General features: G+C 42.9%; 2 protein-coding genes across 3 annotated transcripts; both read right to left on the bottom strand.

The window, feature by feature from the left end:
- Positions 1-447: 447 nt before the first annotated feature.
- LOC144082783 (BTB/POZ domain-containing protein KCTD12-like) lies at positions 448-14,243 on the bottom strand. The gene is made up of 2 exons (XM_077610181.1): positions 12,896-14,243; positions 448-1,170 (listed from the first exon to the last, which is right to left on the bottom strand). The coding sequence occupies exons 1-2, from the start codon at positions 13,752-13,754 to the stop codon at positions 596-598; spliced, it is 1,434 nt and encodes a 477-aa protein (XP_077466307.1). The 5' UTR covers positions 13,755-14,243; the 3' UTR covers positions 448-595.
- A 2,876-nt stretch (positions 14,244-17,119) lies between these two features.
- On the bottom strand, positions 17,120-23,630 carry LOC144082375 (zinc finger protein 711-like). 2 transcript variants are annotated; one of them, XM_077609502.1, is made up of 8 exons: positions 23,424-23,630; positions 21,935-22,012; positions 21,744-21,851; positions 20,437-21,267; positions 20,210-20,356; positions 19,908-20,132; positions 19,690-19,824; positions 17,120-19,621 (listed from the first exon to the last, which is right to left on the bottom strand). In XM_077609502.1, exons 3-8 carry the CDS (start codon positions 21,820-21,822, stop codon positions 18,441-18,443), a joined length of 2,598 nt encoding a protein of 865 aa, XP_077465628.1. In that variant the 5' UTR covers positions 21,823-21,851; positions 21,935-22,012; positions 23,424-23,630; the 3' UTR covers positions 17,120-18,440. The 2 variants fall into 2 exon arrangements, with proteins under 2 accessions (XP_077465628.1, XP_077465629.1); XM_077609503.1 differs by having other exon boundaries at positions 19,941-20,132; positions 23,424-23,627.
- Positions 23,631-23,808: the final 178 nt, after the last annotated feature.

Below are 23,808 nucleotides of genomic sequence, written 5' to 3'. Positions count from 1 at the left end.
TTTACCTTTCTATGCTGCCAACCATCCCACTTCAAATGGATTTGACATCTAGTGCTGTCAATGGTTTAGTTTGTTGTATTTTTCAGCGGTTTAATTTTTTTTCTTGTTTTGGGGGTATTTTTTTCTACCGTTTTTGCAGGATATTAGTAAATGGTGGTTTTGATATTTTTTTGATAGTTTTTTTATTTTGGGACACTTCCTGTTGATGTTCGGTCATTTTCAGGTCAGGTTTGTTAACTCATTGGGTGTCAAATTAGATTGGGTGTTTCGCATCGTCAATGGCACCAACATTCAAATTAGTGGCCTTTAATATTTTTTCAAAAGTCATCATTTGTTCAGGAAAAATTGATTTCCCCATATTTGAACTGGACCAACCCCCCCAGATTTTGTTCTTGAAAATGGCATAGTATAATGAACGCTTTGGAAATAACATCAAAACAATGTCAATGGTGTATACTGTTGAAAATATTTAATGTTTGAAGCCAAGCGCATGTCATTCAGAGTCAGAGGAACATTTTTTTTCTTGCGTGCGATAGATAAACTTGTAAAATAGTGGACTATCTCTAGAAAATGGACGTAATGTAATGGATTCATGCTATGCATTGTACTTCTTGAGCAAGTCATTTTGCCAGTGCCTCTTGCGATCTGGAAAAACTTTGGGCATGCGGATCTTCTTGAAGTCGTCGATGCATTTCTTCAGATCCTCTTCCAGCATCTTCCTCTCCTCCTCATCTTCATTGACCCCCACTGGGGGGCCGCCATTCTCTCGCAGGATAAGACGGGGCAGCGTCTTAAGGTTGCGGTCGCTCGGGCGATCGGGGCTTTTGGGGTGAGGTGGAGTTGAAGGAGGACTGGCGGTGGTGGGGGAGGGCGGTGGCTGAAGAAGGACGCTTGGGGGCGGCGGGGGGAGTTCGGGGCTTCCTGGTGGAAGTGATGGAGAAGGAAGTGGTGGGGTGAGGGGAGGGGATTTGGGTACTGGTGGTGGTTGTATGTCCGGTATTGGGAGGCTGCTACTTTCTGGGAGGCTCTGGGTTCGAGCACTATAGCTTATGTTGGCGGTACTGTTGGGCTCCGCCGAGCACGATTCAGCCTCAATTTGGGGTGTGGTCTCTTCAGGGAGAGTCTGGAAATCTGGAGTTGTTTTGGCCTTGGGAATCACTGATGAACCACCTGAAGAAAAAAATAAACACAATGTTGTTTCATTTAAGATAGCTGTTTTGGGGTCCTCGTTAACTCATTGTTGCATTACGTATTAGTATATGTATATATGATATATTAATATTTTATCCCATGAAAAAACCTGGTGTATCATATTCGAGTTCCATTTTTTCTACCAGTGGTAACTCATTTGAAGTAAATGGATGATTGGTCGCCACATGATTGCATATTTATCATCATTTTGGGTGTAGCTGGTGATCATCTGGGTAGAGCAACCAGGGGTTGGAAACTAGTTCTCCAAACATACATTTTGCACATTATTTCTTAGTATTCACCGATACCAATGTTGTATTGGTGCAACATTCATGAGTACAGTCAGAGGTCATGTACTGTAGGAGGTACTTTAAGTTTTCCAAAAATAATGCGCAATTGCCCAGTCAAAGAACAACTAAAGAAATAAGTATAAACACATTTGAGCATTTAACACTCAAACTGTAGCAATTATGGCTGCCAATTGCCGTTCAAAATTACCACATTGCAAAAAAGCTATGCCAATATTTTTCAAGAAATTACAATGTAGGGAGATAATAACTTTAATTATCTCCTCCCCGAAGCAAGATTGCTGGATAACGGACATGTTTTGCCTTGTAATAAGTCCAATTAAAAAACAAAACAAAATAATTGCTTAAATTTTGTATGACTAATCGAAGTACATCATGTGGCTGGAAAATAACAGATGTTTTGTCTCTCAGTGAGGGGCTGGAGAGACTTTAAGGGGCCAAATAACCCCTAAAATCAGACAATAGGAATAGAAGACAAAACCTAATGAGTATATTCCCGATGCCGCAATGAGTACGTGATAATGTGAAAGCCTCTCACTGAAGCCGAGGGAGTCATTTTTTGACAATAGACCGAATCTCATCTTTGCGTGAATAGTTGCACATTATGTAGTACATTTTTCTGTTCATACCCCAGCTGCACTTTATTGTGATTTCATTTCTGTTCTCTAGTGTTGTAACTCTCGAGACTGGTCTTGGCCTCAGGACTAATTTTGTCATTAGTATTATCATTTTTAAATCACCATGTGCAGGGCAGTGTGATAGGGCCGATGAGGTACGGGGACATATTTAATTATTTGAAGTTATTACCAGCTCATTAATGATGGTTATCAAATGGTGTTTGTTGTCATACCAACAAAACACAACGAGAAAACATTGGTCACACAATATAGGTGCATTTCCCAAAGAAATGACTCCATCCAACATTTGAATCTGACACATTTTGAGGGGATGGGAAGAGACCTATTGATTGTTCGGCCGTAGTTTTGCATCAATACTATTGCGAAGGAATACTGCAATACTACATACTCACTTAACTATAAAATAATTCACTCTCATGGCTTGGTCGCACACTTCACTTCAGTTATAATTTGCCATTGATGGCGCTAGATGTCCAATCTACTTGGAGAGGGAGGGATGGCAGCACATGACGAACGTTCAGTCTACTAGAGATAAATTCATATCAATTCCCAACAGATGGGTGATTTGTTGCCACACGTCTGTCATCAAGGCGGTGTCCGTAGCTTGCGTTTTTAGGAAAAGGCGACAAGTGGTTGGAAACTCAATTTCCAAAAGTTCATATTCTGTAATACTTCCAGATACCGCTGTCGTCCTTTTAGTGCCTTATCGGTGCAACACTAATGTCTTTTCTCCGCACATCAACGTGACAGAGTCCACGAGGCATAACGTCGTCCACCTTATGCGTTTGTCGTTAATGTGTGGGAGTTTTCATGTGAGTGTGTGGATGTCTTTATACTCGGTGCATGACCAGGCATTTGAAAGTGGTTATAGATAAAGACATAAAGAAAAAAAAGAAAGAAAGGTGGCAAAGGAGGAACATGTTCTCCACCCGCCGCCTAAGTGTGCACAGTGCATTTCAAATCAGCTGTAATGAATATGTGTTTGAGGATGCCAGGCCGTGGGAGTATGGGGGTTTAGCAGTGTCGGAGGAATAATCCAATGGGGGATGGGCTCCATAATTTCCTCCATCGCTAAGCCTTGTGAAGGAGAACAGCAAAAGGGAGCACTCAACCTTTTTTTTTCTTCTCCCAGAGGCCACTTCTGCAGGGATGTATGCAAAAGCCAGTGTACTTTCTCACATAAGCACTCTGGCATTCTGGCAATCTGTGCAATGTGTCACGCTGCGCCGTCGCCATCATTTTTGCTATTAGCAGCTCCGTTGTGTTAACGCCGTTGACATTTAGCACCTTAATGTCAAAGAACCTCCTTGGGAAGGTTTGTTATGTTGTTCACCTTGAAAAATAGGGTTAATACTGCAATAATCGCAATGATGTTAGCGAGTTTAAAATTCAAAATAAAGGAGCATCAACGTCAACTATGATATTTACGATTGAAAAACTTAATTGTCGATTATACTCCTCAATAGCAGTAAATGTTCGGATATTAGGCGTCCTTTTGTATATGGCCACCCGATGGTGTAGTGGTTCGTTGAATTTCCAGGCTTTCCCAGTAAATATGGGAGCAAAAGAGTTAAGCTATGTGAGCTCACAAGAGATTCATTCAGATAAAAATAATGCCTCCATAAAATGAAAATGCACACATGTTTAACACATGTTACACGGTTCATTTATTATCTAAATTAGTTGTGTCAAACCACATAGTTCCAAGCACGGGAGCTACTAATGGAATACATTACTCATTCTAATTCATTTTGAAAAACTAATATTGCAACTGTAATAATGAATTGGTTTTCAATAGAACCGACAGAAGAAGAAAAATTCAAGGTTTGCTAGCACCTTATAGTATACTCTATTATTCATAACATTTTCTGTTATATTTTTTAGTAGAATTAGTTTTAAATGGGGAACAAGGAATGAAATTTGCACTGCCACATAGACATTGAGTATTTTAAATGTGAAGTGCACACCATGCACACACTTTCTTCTATTTCGGAGATAAAGGAGCACAATGCTAATTGAGAAAAGCTTCACTGCCAGCAATGTGTGCGCTTGCTGAAAAGGCTGAGCAGTGTGTTGAATAGTGGCAGCATTTGAAGGGTACTTGCACAATACAATGCTTAGTGGAGGTCCAAATTGTATCTTCTTTCAACATCAGCCCTCAAAATGTCAGTCAAACAATGGAACATCTCAGAGGACTGTTCCTACACCTGCGAGCAAAATACTGGCAGTAATGTGGCAGTTTTCCTCAAAAGTGGCATTCCACGTTGTGCCATAAAACGGAAATCCTTTTAATTGTTCTGACGCTCGACAGACGAGGTACATTTGCCAAAATGTTCCCAATTCTCACCAAGAAACATTTAGTTTTCAAATTTATATTGAAGAAATGAACTATAAGATGCTTGATTAGCTCAACATACAGACACAGTAAAAAAAATACATGATTTTTGGTTGTTTTTACAATATTTGGCTATATGACTTCAAATGTATTGAACAGCATGTAACTCTAATTCTAGAATGACCATTAACCCATGTTTTAGAAAACTTCCATGTATCTGCTGATGTTTTGTGACCTGACGACAGCAGAATGGCAAACACAAGGATGACGGCATCACCATGGAAACGTCTCTACGGTGTTCAGGAGGCAGAGCCAAAGTGGATTGTTACGTGTCTAAGAGCAGTAAGAAACCCTTTCATCCACAGTGTGTGACTGTACAGTACCTATATAGAGCCCCTCATAACATTTTGGCCCCTATTAACTGTTTTCCATGTAATTACTGAGTGTGTAGCTCACGAAACGTAACATGTGCTTTGTGAAATGCTTCGTATGTTCGGCCTGGCCACCTTTAGTCTTACCACTGACAGGCTTTTCTCTTTGATTACCATCAGAGCACAAACACGTGGGCGTGTAATTAGACGTTTTGACACGGCTCTAAATTTACATGCCGGGATGAAAAGAATCAAAAATTCGTTAGTGCGCAGTCGGTAGACTCTGAGCAATTACAATGCTGTCAGACCAGATCATGTTGACAAAATGAGGGACAAAACGGCACGAGATGCCTGAGCTGCTGTCCTACGGAGTGTTGGAGTGAAAGAAAAACCATCATTTATCTAACTAATAAAGCTTTTCATTTCAGTCTGAGGACAAAAGGAAATATTTGGACACACGTGGCATATTTATCGAAGGGCTTCAATTCATCTCTTTTCACGCTGCAGACAAGACGAGAGGAAGGACTGCAGTACCAAGGACAAGGCTGACCCTTTCAGATTACTGATAATTAGACCGGCAGATTAGAAAACCAGTCTCCAGATGGCTGGGAGGTGAATCCCAGCCTAGCAACAGCTAACAGTGACACATTTCCAACCTGTTGCTTACACCTTGACATACCTTTAGGCAAAGCATCATTTACAAATGTGCACAATGTTCCGTGTCAAACGCACTTGTACCAGCTTTCAAAAACAAAAGCTTGTTTTGCATGTTTCCTTTGGCTGGAAAAAAAAATTGTGTGCGATGGCACATCTGTTTGTTGGTGTTTTTGTGCCTTGTGGTTGCTTGGCAACCAATTCAGAGTGTCCCTACTGCTCAAAATTGGCTAGGTTCGACTCCAGCACCCCCACCACCTTTGTGAGGAGGAGCAGTATGGAAAATGAATGGATGAATGAGTAAAATGTAAAATAGCTCATTTAAAAATAAAGCTCAAAATAAATGTTTTAGAGATATATAAGTCCCACAAACTGTCATTTTTGTCTTCTCTTTGCCTCTTTGTTTGTTTCTTTTGAGATTGTCTCAACCCATTTGCATCTTTATTGATCTTTTTCTCACAAAATATGCCACCAGTCTCCCCAGACCGGTTAGTTTATCTAATGCCATTGCTAGGCACAATCATAAATTTCTCTTAGGCACACAGCGATGGTTCTTGTGGGGCAAGAGGCAATATTGTGTAGCAGCCAGGAGAGGGAGAAAGCAATGAATATTGTAAATACCAAATCTGCTACAACTCCCTTGTTAGCACCCCCTTAAAATTGTTTCATTTCATTCTCATAATTTAAATGCCATTTAGGATCCTTTGCAAGAGCGGTGGGGATTTTGGTCCATTTCCTTCTCAGTAGGTGCACACCTGCACTGTGGGTGGACTATGGACCATTTAGTCTTCAATCAACTTAACATGCCAAGAAATTAGGCTTCCTTCCAACATCACAAGTCACCGTAAATAGAATGAAATTGAGTTGCCATTTGAACAAGGAGGGCAGACCCTACCACGTTTTGATAGGACCACCATGGCAGCGAATGGATTAAGACAAACGGGTAAAAATCCTAGTCCTACACAAGGAACAAAATCCCTGCCGCTTCCGCTTCCATTCGTGTTGATAGAGTCTAATGTGAGGTATATCATTACATAATTGCTCAGCTTTGTCAGTGGCCTGTAAAAAGTTAGATTGTGGAAGGTTAACTCCTTGAAAAGTAGATCTTGGAGCAAAAAAGTTTAAACACCCCTGCAGTAAGTCAAGTGTGATACCTTTCCACAAATGTGGTATGTTAGAAGTGCAATCAGTGGATTGCAGTCAGGTGCTTCCCGTTTCAGCACAACCCCCATTGGTTAAAGTGTCTGTGGAACTAAATGCATTGAAAAGTAGATCTTGGAGCAAAAAAAGTGTGAGCGCCCCTGATCCAGGGTGTTAAAATGAATTTATTTTAAAATCTTACAGTACCGGAGATTGCCACTGATGGTCGCGTTCAAGACAGAGCAAGCGTTCATAGGCCACTAATATAAAATGCCCGATTTCACCATCCGCAATGAACAAAAACATACGTTTTTAAACATCTTTACACTTAATGGTTGCTGATCTTTAATGTAACGTCAGTCCCACTTATAAAAAAAAAACATTCTCACATGTACCCCAATTCAAAAATGTCATATTGACTTCCCCTGCGTACCCTGGCACACATATTGACCATATTTGGGGAAGTACATGTACTCATGCTGGAGGACACAACCGTGCAGTGTAGGTACACATCTGGCCCAATGCCTGGTCCACTAAAAATAATCTGACGCACAATGAGATAAAGATGCTGGGAGCCAGTGTTGTCGCACGCGGCTGCACGGAAGCTTACATGCGAGCGTGGGTGTTTGTCGTCAAGGGCGATATGCGCACTCGATAGTTCAACGATGCAACACAAGCGAGCAGACGTTTACGCAATTGAGTCACATGTTGATGGGGAAAATGATAGCGCTAATGCACAGCCGGGACTCCCATTGCCAACGTTAGTTGTTGCTCTCCCCTCCCAGTTTATAAGTAGCATAGATGCTCCGATCTCCTGATTATTGCTATCAAGAGGGAAAGGTGGATGAAAATGGAGCATGTGCCATATGCTTGTATATAAATGTATTATGACAAGGACGAGTTATAAACAAGACAATCACAGCTCCTAATCATTGGCATAACTACACATCTTCCGTCCGGTCTGGATTTGTCTTGGCTTCATTGGTACCAGATGCCTGCTCAGCATAATGGTAAAGTGGGAAGTGCATTGCCCTAGCGCAGCCCCTGGAGCACCCCGAACTCTGAGCGCACTCACCCAAAAAGGCGAGGAACCTGTTCTCCGACTGCCAAACATAACGGGATGCTTTACGGATCCCAAAGTGGCAGCTGAAGCATTTGAGAAGGCATGAATAAGCAAAGAGATGCAGATGGTTGCAGCCCGGTGCTTTGAATGAGCATCATGCTGTCAATGTCTGATGCAGCTGCCTGTTTAAGATGTCCCTAGAATCACCCCAAAAATGAATGCATGCTTTGTGTTTGGAGAGAAAATGGGAAAAGGGGATTCCTTTTTAACCTCTCGAATTTTATACATCTAAGTATTCTCGACACCACTTATCCTGCTCAGGGCGGCGAGGAGTTGGCGCCTATCCCAGTAGGTGATGTTAGGCTAATGCAGGGGTCGCCGACCTTTTGGAAACTGAGAGCTACTTCCTGATTAGTGATGGATGCACCGTTCTAAAAACAGGCATATGTTATCATTCACGATTTATAAACTTTATCCACATATTAATTATCAACTACTTTTTTAGACCACTAAAGGTCACACTTGTTCTTGTTCTTGGTATGGACACTAAATAAAGCATCTACTCTTACGTTATAAGTTTGGGAGGTATATCCATTGGCTGTTTATGTATCGATTCTCAAAACCCAACTTTTTTGGGCTGTTTTGATTAATTAAGTACACTTTTTATGAGTATGTGTAAAATATGCAGTATTGTTTACCGTGTTCCATCTATTTAGAAATAACATACATATCCTGCACAATGTGTAATTTTTTTAGATCTATTTTCGCGACGCACACTGCCACAAAAATGGAACACTTATGCAAATACAAATGGTTATTTGTCCATGTGATTAGCCCCAGATGAGCCACAACCTAAATAAACATGTGCTACTGGATGTGCGGTAAGATGAAAAGAAAAACGAGCGTGAAATTCAGTCTTCTGGCCAACAAGTCCCCTCCTGGAAAACCTGGTTTTTATAATAAAACTAACTCACTGTCATGCAAATATCAAATTTCTTACTTTCTGGTGATGTCATTTTATCGTAAATCGATATGACTCATGTAACATGTCGGCTAATCTCATGGCTCTTTATCTGTTTGGTGTAACACAATCGCACGCCAGTCTTTTGGAGTCCACTTGTCTCTTCCTCTCTGAAGAACAAACAGTCTTACTTCATGCAGGCATAGCTTTAAGAAGGAGGAAATTCTTTGCAAAATGCTTTCTTATCCCCACCTCACTTCTCCCTCTCTCTCTCTCTCTCTCTTTCCTTTTTTCCGTCTTTTCGCCTCCCCCGCCTCGGCCCACTTTCCAAGCCCCTTTTCCCCTTTGATGTACATCCCCTCCTGCTATCCAAATAGGGAAATCGCTGACCCAGCTGGCTGAGAAACAAGGCGATCATACGAAAGCCGCTCTGCCATGTGGATGACAATGACAGCAGGGGGAACGTGACGAGGGGCGAATGGCCGCCGGGAGGAGGCAAGAACAGACCGGTCCCTATATTTTCTTTCCGCCTTGGGGTTTCGCAGCTGAATCGTAAAGTGCAAATTCTCCCCGCTTTAATGGAACGTGCAAATGTAGCCGTTACGTAATCGGCAATCAACGAATCGGCGAGATGGGCCCGGGATGAGAAGGACCAGCTCGTCTACTGTTGAATGTCAAGTCCCGCGTCGGTTCAAAATGGCGGCCGGCTAAGACACCAGAGGGGAAAATTTCACACCTTACACGTGACTCTGCAACTTTGTGCTAATGACTTTGTCAAAGTAGCTTGGCGTGAATTTGTTGTAAAGTCCTTGAGAATGTTGCACTCTGTGTAGTCTTCTTTTTTTTCAATATTTAGGAATAGGAATCTGATTACATGATGGGAAATCATGCTTTTTATTTAGGATCTGAGGTAGAATAGATGCCCACTATAGTGACCACCATCCCAGAAACTGTTAATTTAGCTTTTTTTAATCAATGTACTAATTCATCCATGCATTTATAATTATAAAAAATGCCAATATTTAAAAATACAATCAAGATTAATATTTTTTTTCATCATAAAAAAAAAGTAATTTCTACTAATGAAGTTGTTTTAAATGTCCAAAAAAATAGGAACTTGCCCTATAAAGTGTCAAGGTCTCAAGGGCCAACTTTTGAATAGCTGTCCACTGTCCCTGAAATGATTACATTTCATTCTTGCAAAACAAACAAACAAACATAAAGTCTATGTGCATATGCCTACACGAAATGATGCGATGGACTAGATGTGGCCCCCGTGCCTTAAGTTTGACACCAGTGGCCATTTCTGCATAAATCTTACTTCATTATGATTCAGCAGGCTGTAAAACTGAACTTTTCCTTTTGGGGCGCGAGGCCGAGCGCAGTGACAGAGGAATGCTGCCTGTTTGCTTTAGGCTTTTGGAGACACGGCAGGCATAACACAGACTCGTTCCCGGAGGACTCTTTGTTTTCCAAGAGGGGAGCCCTATGTACTTTGCGGCTGTTTTGTTCCGTTCTCATTTGCCGGTTCCCAATGCTGATGAATGTTTTCATCTTGGTCAAAAAAAAAGATCAGGTTCCGCGTGGAGAATTGCTGCTGTGTGATAATCTTGTGTTACATGAGTCAGAGGTTTACACAAGGATTTATCTCACCTACGGTACATTCGCCAGTACATAACTTGTTGTTCAACTGGAATATAATAGCCACCAGTTTGATGCGGTTTTTATTGACATTAGACAAAATCTGTTTTTACTCAGAATTGGAACCAATAATCTGGCTAAAATTAGGGTTACACAATCTGTTTTGGAGTGGCTTTATCATGTCTCTAAATGCCCAGTTTTTAAAAAAAAAATGTGTTCAAAGTTGTATTGTAATCTGCCCACTTTGTTTTATGCATTAATTTGTGTAATAAAAAATATGTATGGCGCCTATGTGAGAATTGTCTATAGCATTAATTCTCAAAGTGTAGTATGAGAATCAATTATTTTACCATTTGTTACAGAATATTTATTTAAGGTATTCTTTTGTCTGTTTCTTTTCAAACATTGACCTAATTATAATTTCTATGTAACTTTCACGTGTCAAAAAATGTCACCCTTAAGTAGTTATTAATGTTACAATATCTTTGCACAGTACTATATTAAGAGATCATGTTTCAATGCCATTGACAGCGATTGACGTCCAATCCAATTTGACCTGGGGGGTTGGCAGACATCGTTTGTTCAATCTGAGTCAAAATGGATTGAATGTCTATCACCGTTAATGAATTATTTAAAAAGTTAACATTTTGGTTAGTAGTAAAAATCCTTATATCCTTACTTGTCAAATTTACACTAGACTAGATGAGATAGGATACTAATCCGGTTTATTTTTTAACAAAATTCCCTCCTGTTTGCACTGAATGCGAATCTGAGACAACATTTCCGATCCCAAATACATATGAAAAAGAAAGAACATCTTTTATTGGACAAGTCTTTTAGTTCAACACTTGTTTTCAACGTCTTTGCAGCCAGCTCTAACATTTGACGCGGATGTTTAGTCACACATTTCACAACAAACATCAGACGAAAACCCTGAAGGCCAAATATTTCCCATACTAAATAGTTGTTCATATAACATGAGCGTGTGTGCTTCAACTATTTTCCAGACTGTGTTTTCAGCTGTTGGAGTTTGAGGTATGTTTACGATGTGCTGACCTTTCTCGAGCAGCGGCAAAGCTACGGCACAGAACAAAAAAAAAACGGACACAGGCTGACTATAAAGCGTCATCGAACCGTTCCCGTTTATTCACTTCAACTACACAACAGTTTCAAACAATATTGACATGAAACCGTTTCTGTCGAGCCACAGAACGTCAACAAAACGACAAATATTAAGCGACCTGGTGGCGCAATTCTCACCCCCCTCGCGTCCGTTCTAGCGTGCCTGATTAAACGACTAAAAGCTCATGTTGCACAATCGATGCACTTTCTACTACTACCATCTCTGCTTTTCTTTTTTAGCCTTTTATGACAATATCTTTGAAACTAATGAATAATATCTCCCCTGCACGATCCCGGGATGTAAAATCCCAGGACATGTTGCGTCTTATACCGCTCGCGTCCCCCTCGAAGTTGAATTATCGAACTGATTTATTTCGACTCAGAAGAATAAGATGGCCACTAGGGCTGGGACAATATATCCATATTATGATATATTACAAAGGCTACGCTTCCAAAATGGTCCACTAGATCAAAATCAACCACTGGAATGGCATCTACGTTTAACTCATCGTCGAAAGGAACATTCGTCCCAATAATAATTGGACGTATAGCGTCGTCAATGGCACTCAAACATGCAATAATATAGTATTGCTGTTATACAAAGGTTTCAATACCGAAATCTTTAACTAGACCAAAACTTTTCACTGAAATACTTTCTTTATTCACTATGTTTTTTCGCTCCCTCCCAGTCCAAATGAATTGGACGTCTAGCGCCGTCAATGGCAATCAACCATGCAATAAAATAGTATTGCTGTTATACAAAGGTTTCAATACCGAAATCTTTAACGAGACCAAAACTTTTCACTGAAATAGTGTCTATGTTAACTATGTTTTTTCCTTCCCTCCTAGTCCAAATGAATTGGACGTCTAGCGCCGTCAATGGCACTCAAACATGAGCGTTTAAAGCCAGCCTTCTCAGTTTAAACGAATTAGACGTCTATCATTGTCAATGGGGCAAGGGGTTAAGTATGAAAACACATTTCTTTCAAAGAACGTTCCAATAATAAAGTTTTTATCGTCAATAATTGTGTCGTAGAAGCGTGATTTCTTGACCCAGGTGGTCCGTAATGGAGAGCCTTGTATCGCAAATTGTATTTGGAGATACCCAAATGTTCTCCCCCCCCAATGACCACTCATTTGAAGCCCTTTTTTCCAGTAGTTTGAACAAAGCGAAATCATAGAAACAGTTTTGCTTCATTCAAGGAGGCGGATGGAATGTCAAGAGGGTTTGCACGCCAAAGGTCCGTTTCCTGCAGACAGCTAGATGGGACGGGGGGCTAAAGCTGGAGGTTGGAGGAGGGGTGAGGGGTGGGAGAAGGTTCAAAGAGTCACTGTTCGTGGGAAGAATTGCGTGGAGTCTGGGGCAGAACATCTACATACAGTCTACTTGAGAGAGGGCTCAAAGTGGAAGGGGACACTTGCAGACAGGGCTACGGGGGGCACGAAGGGGAGGTTGGACAGCGTCACTCACGGTAGAACACGTATTCGGTGTAGCTGGTCCAGATTTTGTCGTCCGTCTGCTCGTGGGCGAAGGCGCAGGTTCCCGTGGAGTTGCAGGCCACCATGTGGAAGCCGGTGTCGGCCAGCTTGTCGAAGGCCTGCTCCAGGAAGGTGAACTTCAGATAGTAGCGGGACGTGTAGCGCTCCGGCGGGCGGTCCGGGTCGCGGCTCTCGTTCAGGGTCTCGCCGAAGACCTCTTTGGCCAGGGACGTCTTCCCGCAGACCATGATGCGGGCCACTCGCCGGAATTTGGCGTCGGTGTGGCTGTCTCGGCCCAAGGTGTAGGAGCCTCGGTAGCCGATGGTGATGAAGCCGGACGTCTTCCCCCCGTCCGCCGAGGTGGGCGGTGGGCCGGCGCAGGCCACCGCGCCCAAGGCGCCCAGGGCGCCCAGGGCGCTCAGGTTCCGGGCGACGTCCGCCCCGGGCGAGGAGTCCTCCGGGTCGCTCGGACAGCCGTCGTCGCCAAGGGAGTTCTGCTTGCTTATCTTGGGAGCTAGTTGCTTGACCAGCTCGGGCAGGTTGAAGAACTCGGCCTCCCGCTGCAGGCGCCCGCGCTCGGGGAAGTGGTCCGGGAGGACCAGCTGCTGGTCTCGCATGTAATCGAGGATGTAACGGAACAGGAAGCCGTCCCTGTCCACGAAGAATCGCCCTTTGGTGTCCCTGGCCAGGCCTTTGGCCGACTTGCGGCTGAACATCTCCCACAAAAGGGAGCCCGGAACGCTGGTGAGCGTGGAGTAGCGGGTGATGTACACCTGGCCGCCGACGTTCAATTCCACGATCTCCGGGAAAGGGAGCTCTTCCGTGGATATGCTGCTATCTGGCAGAGCCATGGCTGACAAAGTTCAACTTGGCGAGAACCAACCCGATGGACGGATGGAACAGCCCCACCAAAAATAATAATAATAATTAAAAAAATCTAATCAAATCAAAAACTGCCAGGTTCAAGCCGTTTACGCACGCACTAAACTAAAAACTGGCTACTCCATGATTACCAAAAGATGGTGCATGTCAGCCTCGAGTCTAACGTGAAAGATTTCCTACGGAAATCCTGCAGAAGAGGAAGCGCAAGAATTTCACAACAGTCCATCACCAACGACTCGGACTCGAACCCGGAGGCGGACGCGAATCGGTGCGCTGGTCCTCGCCAACTTCATTGAGGCACTCCATAGTTAGTGAGGTCCGTGGGGGTCCCGTTGATGAAGAGCCACAAGATGAAGCCCACTTTCCACAAGTAGTGAGAGACGAGGAAGCTGTACAAGAACATCCGAACGGTTTCCATCTCGCCTGCGCGTGTCACACTGGAGCTCTTCTGCGGCTTAGTGGAACATAATTCCAGCGATAAGGCACGCCCACGAGCGATGACGCGCGACCCCCACGATAAATTGCTTTTAACCGTTTATACGGCAATCGTTTAATGGACGACGATAGACGTCCAGTCTAATTTTTGGGGGGCGGATTGGGAGAAGATGGCAGGCAAAATGGATTGGACGTCCATCTCCGTCAATGGTATTGAATCCTCTACTCATTCCAGTTTGAATCAATTGAACATCTTCCGTAAGTAGTAATTTAAATATTAGGAATTTAAAAAAACGATACCAACATAAACAACATCCTTAGCGTGTTATTAGGGACATGTTTTTTTTTAATTAATTAATCGTTTTTTTCCCATAAAAATATGGAAAATAATGATGATGTGTGAATTGCAATGAACAAAAATACATTTAAGAACATTTAATAATGAATTTATTACCTGCAAGATGTGATTATAGTGACATCTAGCGAATGCAATGCAATTTGTGAGCACAAATTCGAGTTTCTATTCAACAGTAACTTTATTTTTCATTATATTTGCAGGATTTTATCGTGTATAATTCACTAAGTAAACATAAAAAAGGGATTCTTATGCATTTCAAGCATTTCCCATGTTTGGGACCACAAATTGTATTTTCTATTCAACAGTAACGTTATTGTTCATTGTATGTGCAGGATTTTATCGTGTATAATACTAAGTAAACATTTTTAAAAGATTCTTATGCATTTTGAGCATTTCCCATGTTATTTCAATCCAATTCCAGTCTATCTTCTCTGATGCTTTCTGCTAAAATGGACATTTAATGAAGTATTTCATATTTGTGAATAATTCCACTTACTTAATAATGAAGCAAAAACTGAAAAAAAAAGAAAATAAACAATCCCCAAGAGAGTTCACAATCTTCATAATTTTTTCTATCGTCCATCTGTTTGGCTTTTAAGGCCCAAAAACTTTGTTAGTGAATTTAAAGAACGCATTGAAAGCCACCAGGAGATTAACACAGATGAACCGATGCCCTCCAAGTCAATAGTTGTCTTTTATCAGTCATCAGCAGTTAATTTTTTATTTTTATTTTGCTGACTCTGTCTGTCTTGTGCATTCTGATTTCCCGCAGGACCGTCCAATCTATTTGTAAGCAACGAGGCCTTGTCTGAGAAAATCTGGATGGCTTCCCTCTTGCTAAATGGGCCAAAGTGGGGTGCGGAATGTGTCAAGATTGCCTGCCAAAAAAAGGGCTCCGTGGCTAAAGTCCCAGCTCGCCGTGGCTCCCTTCACGGCAATATGCAAAAACATGAGCTTGAATCACATGCAGTCCAGACTAATCCAAATATTTGGGTTTATGGAAAATTGCGGATTTGAAATGATTAAATTACTGCTGGGTTTGACGACAGATCATCACTTTTCCTTGCACGTCGCCACGTGTCCCTGGATTTTTATCATCAACACCACGTGAAAGCACATCAAATAAATGTAAAACCTCACGTGTAAGGTCTTTTTTTTAGTTATCCCCCACTGAAGTAGAGGTGTCTAAATTGCAGCCTGGGTGCCATTTGCTGTCTTCCATCCATTTGTGGGCCGTAACTGCAAAGTATTGGACCAGAAAGGTCATTGTTCTAGTTTTGGGTTTTTTTCTTAGTGTGTATATCGTAAATAAATTCAAGGAAATGCCTTTTTTTGTTAATTATAACATATTTGTTGTTGAGCTGGTTTGTGACGTAAATAGAAATACTAAAAACTAGGGATGCCGCAATGACATTTTTCATTTTTTGCATGCAATTCTGTGTCACCACATTTTAAAGTTCTGATTCGATACCAATGATCTGTATTTTTTTCAACGTTATAGCCATATAAAAAGAGTTATTAGGACGGAAATGTTTTTTTAGCGAAGTGAAAACATTTTTTTTGCAAAGCAAAATAAGGTTGCACACAAATTACCTTTAAGATATTTACTTTTACATTAATAAACCTATATTAAAGAAATTCATGCTCACGAGGCTTCCTCAAATGCCACTCAATGCTCATTCAATGTGATTAACTGTTTTGTTTATGATTTTGTCTCTCTCTTCATTCTGGAAAGTTTGTTCCAGCATTGTAAATAATGGCCATCAATAGAAATATATTTTAAAAAACAATATTTTTACCCTATTCCGATTTCCTGAAAATAACATGAAGACTTAATTGGATTAGAAACATCGCTACTAAAATCATTTGACACTGTGTTCATATGCTGTTTCATAATAATACTTGAAAGCAGTCATTTGAGATCATGAAATGTGTGTGCAAGGATTTTTTTCTCCTTGAGATAGTAGTGACCCTACTATCAAGTTACTTGAGATACCACTTGGGACACCAAACAAACTTATAATTGAGTTGTGACAGCAGCGACGCGGACGTTGTAATGCTTCCTTTATAAGACAGCCTCTCAAGTTGGACTGAGATGATGCGGTGAGATAAAGGGGAGATTTATGACCAGCATTCTGATCAGTAGTATTACCTTGGCGGTTGCCATTGGCAACCTTGTCAGAATGCAAGAAATGTTGTCAGGAAAGGGTACAGGCTGACATGTCTGTTTGTAAGAGGTGCTGTAGTCAATTCTGTAGTTTTAGTGTACATAAATTGGAAAGTCCATTCAGGCAAGCAATATTAAATATTTCATTTCATTAATTGCAAAAAAAAAAGATTGAACATGAAGCTACACGTGGCTTTTTCAAATTTTAACGACGCAAAACTTGGTTTTGAACACCACGTTGAATACTATTTTGCGGCTGGATGCGGGTTTACCAACCAGAAAAGACATAAGGCTTAAAAAGATATTTGTTTATTTTGGTTTCTTCCCACCAGTAGTTTATCCACAATCAGACCGAAAGGAAATATAGATTAAGGTATATGAAATGCAGGGATTTTAATATATACCACAATTCCATGGAGACAGCATCTGTGCATACTTATAGACTAATGCCATTGTGATGACCACCGACGAGAATATAATCCCATATGTTGGGATTGGGCTAGGTTTACGTAGAGGACTGGGAGGTTGAAGGTGTGGCAAATTTGTTAGTGAGCACAAAGCAAACACAAAACCCAAACACTTCGCCATGGAACCGAAAAATAAATCGCGTCACCCGTCACTTGCCACAAAAACGGTATTGTGCCCACTTGCTATAGATAACATTTACCCGCTCACGAGGCCGTGTAATCATTTACTAAGATTTCATATGTAGATTCGTCCATATACATAAAAACCCAAACACATTTGTAATTAAAATACAAAAAAAAACTACGTTATTAAAGTGCCTTCTACTGACCCGAACGCCATGAGAGAATGGTATCGGTACAGTATCATTGAGTTAAAAAAAAAATTAAAAAAACTTCTTTTCAAACTGAACTTGCTCATCAGTGCTTAGGGGAGGGGAAAAAAATGACAGATGTAAGGCATGATTGCAACCGTACAGTTAAACGCGTCACAGGGAACCCGCTTTATGGTCGCTTCGATCCTTAGCGAACACAACGCCGACCCTTAACCAAATTCTTAAAAGCCTATGTAGCACCATCTTAATCATACGTGTTAGACTTGACCGGTGTGTATCAGTCCCCAAACCATGATTCAACATTGAATACATTTTTTGAATGAATTGCGGTCAGGTAAGCGAGGTAAAGAGGTGAAAAGAAAAACTGAGCTAAGGTGCGTCGTGTCGGTGAGTGTCGCAAAAAAAACGCCTTCATGGTGCTTGATCACTAGGTTGGTGTTAAAACTGGGCAATAAAGATAGTATAGTTGATATTATGCTCATGAACCTGCGTCTTTCGTTTTTTTTCCGTGAAAGTTATTCTCCTGCAGCATTTCAGCCGAGTGGGTATAAAAATATAGACATTTGAAACCCTGAATATATGTTCTTATGTGATTCTCTGCAAAAAAAAAACAAAAACAATTTACACTTGTCCCACTCAGTGCACCCCCCAAACCCCAAAAGATTTCATTCCCATCTAAAATGTGTTCTGGCTTTAGGAGTTTAAACCCATGACAACACTGAAGGGCAAATATAACATTGTTGCCTTCAACAGCCTACGACACCGTTCTTTTTTTGTTGTTGTTGATGTTATTTTTTTTTTGTTTATTTTTAATACACTAAAATGACATCCGGTTGTGTGACACAGATTTACTGGGGTGCAAACGGGGTGGGGCGATTTGAAGTGTGATGATGGCGTTACATTAATATGTCTTTGTGGTGTCTGGCTATGTGTTGGCTCTTTTCCGAAGGCCTCCTGAAGCCCTTGGTGCAGTAGTCGCAGCGGTGGGGGTAGTCCTTGGTGTGAATGGAGATGACGTGGCGCTTGAAGCCCGAAGCGTCCGTACTGTTGTACTCGCAATACTGGCACTGATAAACCTTGCGGCCGCTGTGCGTCTTCATGTGTTTTTTGAGCTCGGCCGGTTGTCGGAAGCCTCGCCGGCAGCGCTTGCACTTAAACGGCAGTTCCTTGGTGTGGAGGGACAGGATGTGGCGACTCAGGGTGAAGGTGTCGGGGGCGTTGAAGTTACAGTGCCGGCACTGGTGCACCTTGCTGCCCTTGTGCGTCTCGGCGTGCTTCTTCAATTCCGAGGGCCGGTGGAAGCCTTTCTCGCACACGTCGCACTGGTGGGGAAAGTCCTTGGTGTGCACCGAGATGATGTGCCGCTTCAGGTCGCTGGAGTTGGTGCTCTTGTGATCGCAGTGCGGGCACTGGTGCGTCTTGTGGCCTTGCACCATCTCGATGTGGCGCTGGAGCTCCCGGGCGTCGGCGTACGCCTGCGGGCAGTGGCTGCACTTGAAGGGCAGGTCGGCGCCGTGCTTGCTTTTGATGTGAGTCTTTAGGTTGGACTGATCCGCGCAGCGGAACTCGCAGTGTGGACAGTGATAGGGTTTCTCGCCCGTGTGGGTCCGCATGTGCTTCTTCAGCTCGGACGGGTGGCGGAAGCCTTTGGCGCACTCAACGCACACGTGCGCAAAGTTCTTGCTGTGCACGGCCAGCAGGTGACGGTTGAGCAGGCCCTGCTCGGCCGTCTCGTAGTCGCAATACTTGCAGTGATGCAGCTTGGTCTCGCGGTCCTTGACGATGAGCTTGTCCGAGCCCAGCGGGCTGGACTCGTGATAGCGCCGCGTGTACTCCGTGTATTCCGGGGAGCGCTCGCTGTTGTGGCTCAGCAGCTTGTGACTCTCCAGATGGTTGTGGAAACTCAATTTCTTGTTGGTGGTGAAGTCGCAGTCTGTGCACTGGTACTTTTTCTTCAGGAGGTGGTCCGGGTGGTTTTTCATGTGGCATTTGAGGAAGCCTCGTGAGCGGAACTTCTTCCCGCAAATGTGGCACGGGTAAACGGTCAAAGGCAAGCCGTCGGGCCCGATGATGACAGCTGAAAGAGGAGTCAACTCGCAAGTTATTGAGATCGAGCGCTAACAAAAGAGCGTGACCCTTTCTTACCGGTTTGACACTGCCGGATGTCCCCTTTCTTCTTTTTCTTGGCTTTTGCTTTGAGGACACGGTTCATGGCCAAACCTTCTCGGATTTGTAGGAACTGCGTCGAAGCTCCGTTTTTCACCTGCTCTATTGTATTACCTGCACACAGCCAGCGGCCGACTATCGTGAACTTGACAGCTTTTGATGTTTTTAGCCTTTGGCCGAATTAAAAGAAAATGCACCAAAGCTTTTGTGACAGTCACTGAAAAACATACTGATGTCGTCATCGTCATCATCGTCGTCGCTCTCGTCGTCGTCCTCCTCTTCCTCCTCTTCTATTTTTGGATGCTTCTTGACGGCCATGTAGACCATCTTGTCGCGGCCGACTCCGAGTCTTCCCGACGACGCAGCTTCGAGGTCGGGGTGGCCATTTTGGTAATCATCCTCAGTGATCACCTCGGTTCCCCCTGGAGGAAAAAAAATTGAGGTTATTTCCAAACGCACGTCATCGAAAGAGCATGTGCTAGTCGGATTGGCCACTTGCCCAAATCATCATCTGCCTCAGCTTTGAAAATGTAGACTTTGATGACTTCTGCGCCATCCTCCTCCTTGCCCTCCTTGTCTTCCATCACCTCAGTGCTAATTTCTAGAGGGGTGTCTCCTATGTCCAGCTTCTCGCCCACCTCGTCCACTAAAGAGCAAAAAGATCTGAACTCAAACCCCTAACGGAAACACTTCCAAAACGCCGTTGTACACCAAAGACTATCTTACATGAAATCATGAGGTAATCTTCGGAGCTACTCCTGCCGTCGTCGTCCTCATCCATCTGCAAAGAAACCGCCTCGGATGGAAGTTGCTGGTGGATGATGGTCTCTGTGTTGGCCTCCGTCACCATCAAGCCCTCGGCTACAAGCTGGTGGTCAAGAGTGTTATCCTGGTGGTCCGAGAGAAGCTCCGCTACAAACACCTGGTCGGACATGTCATCATGGTGGTTGGCATCCTGGATAAGGTCCGAGGTGAGCACGTGGTGGTGTTCCAAAGCTTCCTCTATTGCAACTTCTGTTCCTAAGATATTGTCCGGCATAATCACACTGTGTTCTGAGTGCACCATGTCCTCTTCCCCTATTTCGTGGCCGTCCATGTCCTGAGCCTGCAGGCTTTCTACATCCACCTCCAGACCTTCCACGACTTCTGCTTCCAAGCCCTCTACCTCCACTTCCTCCTCGAGGCCCTCCACAACATGAGCTTCCAGGTCCTCCACGTCCACTTCGGTTTCCAGTCCTTCGACCACATGCGCCTCACACAGACCCTCCACCTCGACATCTCCTTCGAGACCTTCTACTACCTGGGCCTCCAGCTCGACCACGTGCGTCTGCAGCCCGTCGACCACCTCGGCCTCCAGTCCCTCCACATCCCCGTGTAAACTTCCCACAACCTCGGTCTCCAGACCTTCGACCACCTGAGTTTCGAGGCCCTCCACCTCAAGCCCGTGTTCCAGGAGGATGCCCTCGTCCGTCATCACGTCGGAAAGAAGCATGCCTTCGGGTACGGACACCACAATGTGATCCCCGTCAATGTGTGCCAAGCCACCCATCCCTGCAACTGTTCAAATAAGATCCGTTACTTGAAAGACGGGTCAAAATTAGAATAAAGCCAAAGATGGTGCGCCTCAAATCTTGAATGTCTTCAAACTCATAGTTGGGATAGAGGCCAAAACAAATGATTAAAAATATATTAGCCCACAATATAGAGGATTTTTTTTAATCTCGCACGTTCAAATATTTGGACACGTTAGACTGTACTTAACGTACAATATTTTATGAAAAGAAAGTTGGATTATCTTGACAAAACCTGCGATCAAATGCAAAAGTCACAGAGAAATCCTGGAACAGAGATTTCTACATTATTATTTCTTTTACTTTCTAGACATGGGCGCACAATTTGTACTGGGTCAGCTCCATGCCTCCTTTTTTAAGAAATAGGGATAAGATGATAATGCTATGACTGCTATGGTAAATTTATTAATGAAAATATTATAAAAGTTAACTCATCTAGTCTAGGAGCACATAAACACCCACCAAAATCTTGCATGATCATAGCGTGAGGCATCTTCAGCTCCTGTGTGTGTAACTCCAACACACCACCTCCTTGGTCCATATTTAACCCAAAGAAAATAGCCCTGAAAACTATAAGATATAAAGCATGAGTAGTGGAAGTGTGAGTATAAAATGAGTTCAGGTAACATGCATCCAAAAAATATTAACAATACCTTCACATTTGATGTGCAGAACCTTAAGATAAAAACAGCATATTAGATGTGCTTCTTCCCATCAATGCAATGAACCCTCTGGTAAAACAAAGTCAGACATTTGTAGCCATTTATTAGATCAATATTAATATTTCAATTTCTGTTGTACATTGTTTAGATGCTCGTACCAAATAAATATTATTAAATCCAATTCTAAGCATAAAGAATTCATATTTCCAAATTTGAATAAACAAATAACATCAACAAATAGAAATCTGAATGAAAATTGACTTTTTTTTTAGATCAATATAAAAAAAACTAATAAAACATTGTTTCCGTTTTCATACTCCATTTTGGGCAGGAATTTCCACTTTTTTGCACCCCCATTAACAAAACAATGGACCCTGTTAGTAAAAAGTCGGAACGCAAATAGCAAAATGACATTTTTACTTTATTTTTTAAGCGTCCAAAATCTTATAAAACTTTTGTATGAACCACCATCACGCAGTTTCCATAAGTGTTTTATTTTCCCCAAAGAGAACATGAACTTAGAAAGCATTTATTGAAAAAATAGTAGTAAAAAGAGGTCCACTGCACAGCCTTCCTTATTAATGAAAGAGCATCTCTGCTATTCTTGATGATTGTTTATGAAGCACACTGTCTTGCACCTGGGAAGTGGGCTGGCATGTTGTTGACCACTGGCTCCGTCCTCTGCCAACTACAAGTACTACAAGCGCCGGTAACCTGAGTTCATTTATGCATACACCTGGAGCCAGTTGAGCCTGATGGCGAGTTCTCCGTTGGGAAAAGCGAGTTGCCCTGCGAGGTGGGCAGGACAAGCCCGATAGTATTGCCACTGTGGGACTCCTGCATGTTTTACTGGGGGGAAATCATGCACTATCGTCACTCCTGCATGTTTCACTGGGGGGAAATCATGCACTATCGTCAATTCAAAATGTACGATTACTGTCAAATATATGCGTTTAGTGTGCAAATTTCCCGTCCGTAGTCAAACAGCGCAGCCGAACTACCACTGTGATGTTTTAAAAAAAAATCCAGATGATTTGCCACGCTGAATGCACTGCAGACGTACTGGTGTGTTTTCATGAAGGATGGCTACAGCTTTCCACCCACGGAAGCTAACTAGCCAGCAGGCTATAACAGATCCGCCCAGCGCCATTTTGTTTTAGCATTGCTGCTAAATGTGTGCGATGGTTAAACACTTTAAAAACACAAAATGATTTCCCGATTTCCATCGATCGCTGCGACACGCGAATAACGTCGTCTCCGGTGAAAGCGATGAACTACCTCGCCTCGGCTGATGTATTTGAAGCCCACACGAACCTACCATCTTCCGTCTGGCTAGCTAGCCTGCTAAGCTAAACGGAGCCGCCTCTGCCGCATTACGTCCATGTTGTTTTTCGAGAAGGCTCAAAGAGGCCCGCTACGGCCGACTGGGCCCTTGCGAATTAAACCACATTCCATTCGGACTGGCCTAAAGCAAATTTACCTGATAACGTCGTCTTCGGACTCTTTTGGTGTTTCTCCCCCTCCTCCGTTTAGTGTATTATTGTTTTTGGTTTATTTTTGACGGTAAGCTAAGTGCGGCCTGCAGTTTTGGATCCCCGGCCACTCTTTGCTAGGCCTCGGCCAATCAACTTGCTTCCTGACAAGCAGAGGGAGGGCGGGGGGCAGACAATGCGTGGCCTCGTTTACCGCTGATCCCTTACTATTTGCGTCATGCATAAGAGAGCAGTTACACTTACACTCTTTCTATTCACGGGAACGCATTGTGCGCACTGCGTGGTTACGATACGTAGCCAATATCACACGAACTCATGAAATTATTTTGGAATTATTTCCCCAGACTTTTATGTTGACGCGCATGAGGCCCG

This window comes from Stigmatopora argus, chromosome 9, assembly GCF_051989625.1.
Source record: "Stigmatopora argus isolate UIUO_Sarg chromosome 9, RoL_Sarg_1.0, whole genome shotgun sequence".
Taxonomy (NCBI): domain Eukaryota; kingdom Metazoa; phylum Chordata; class Actinopteri; order Syngnathiformes; family Syngnathidae; genus Stigmatopora; species Stigmatopora argus.
This window is presented reverse-complemented; position numbering and strand designations above follow the sequence as displayed.

What these genes read in the sequence shown, in the direction of transcription:
- LOC144082375 (XM_077609502.1), bottom strand. Translation starts at nt 21,822, where the DNA reads ATGGACCAAGGAGGTGGTGTGTTGGAGTTACACACACAGGAGCTGAAG. An exon ending in TATGATCATGCAAGATTTTG is followed by an intron (nt 21,268 to 21,743) that starts GTGGGTGTTTAT and finishes TTATTTGAACAG; the next exon opens with TTGCAGGGATGGGTGGCTTG. An exon ending in AGATTACCTCATGATTTCAT is followed by an intron (nt 20,357 to 20,436) that starts GTAAGATAGTCT and finishes TTTGCTCTTTAG; the next exon opens with TGGACGAGGTGGGCGAGAAG.
- LOC144082783 (XM_077610181.1), bottom strand. Translation starts at nt 13,754, where the DNA reads ATGGCTCTGCCAGATAGCAGCATATCCACGGAAGAGCTCCCTTTCCCG. An exon ending in CACCGAATACGTGTTCTACC is followed by an intron (nt 1,171 to 12,895) that starts GTGAGTGACGCT and finishes TTTTTTCTTCAG; the next exon opens with GTGGTTCATCAGTGATTCCC.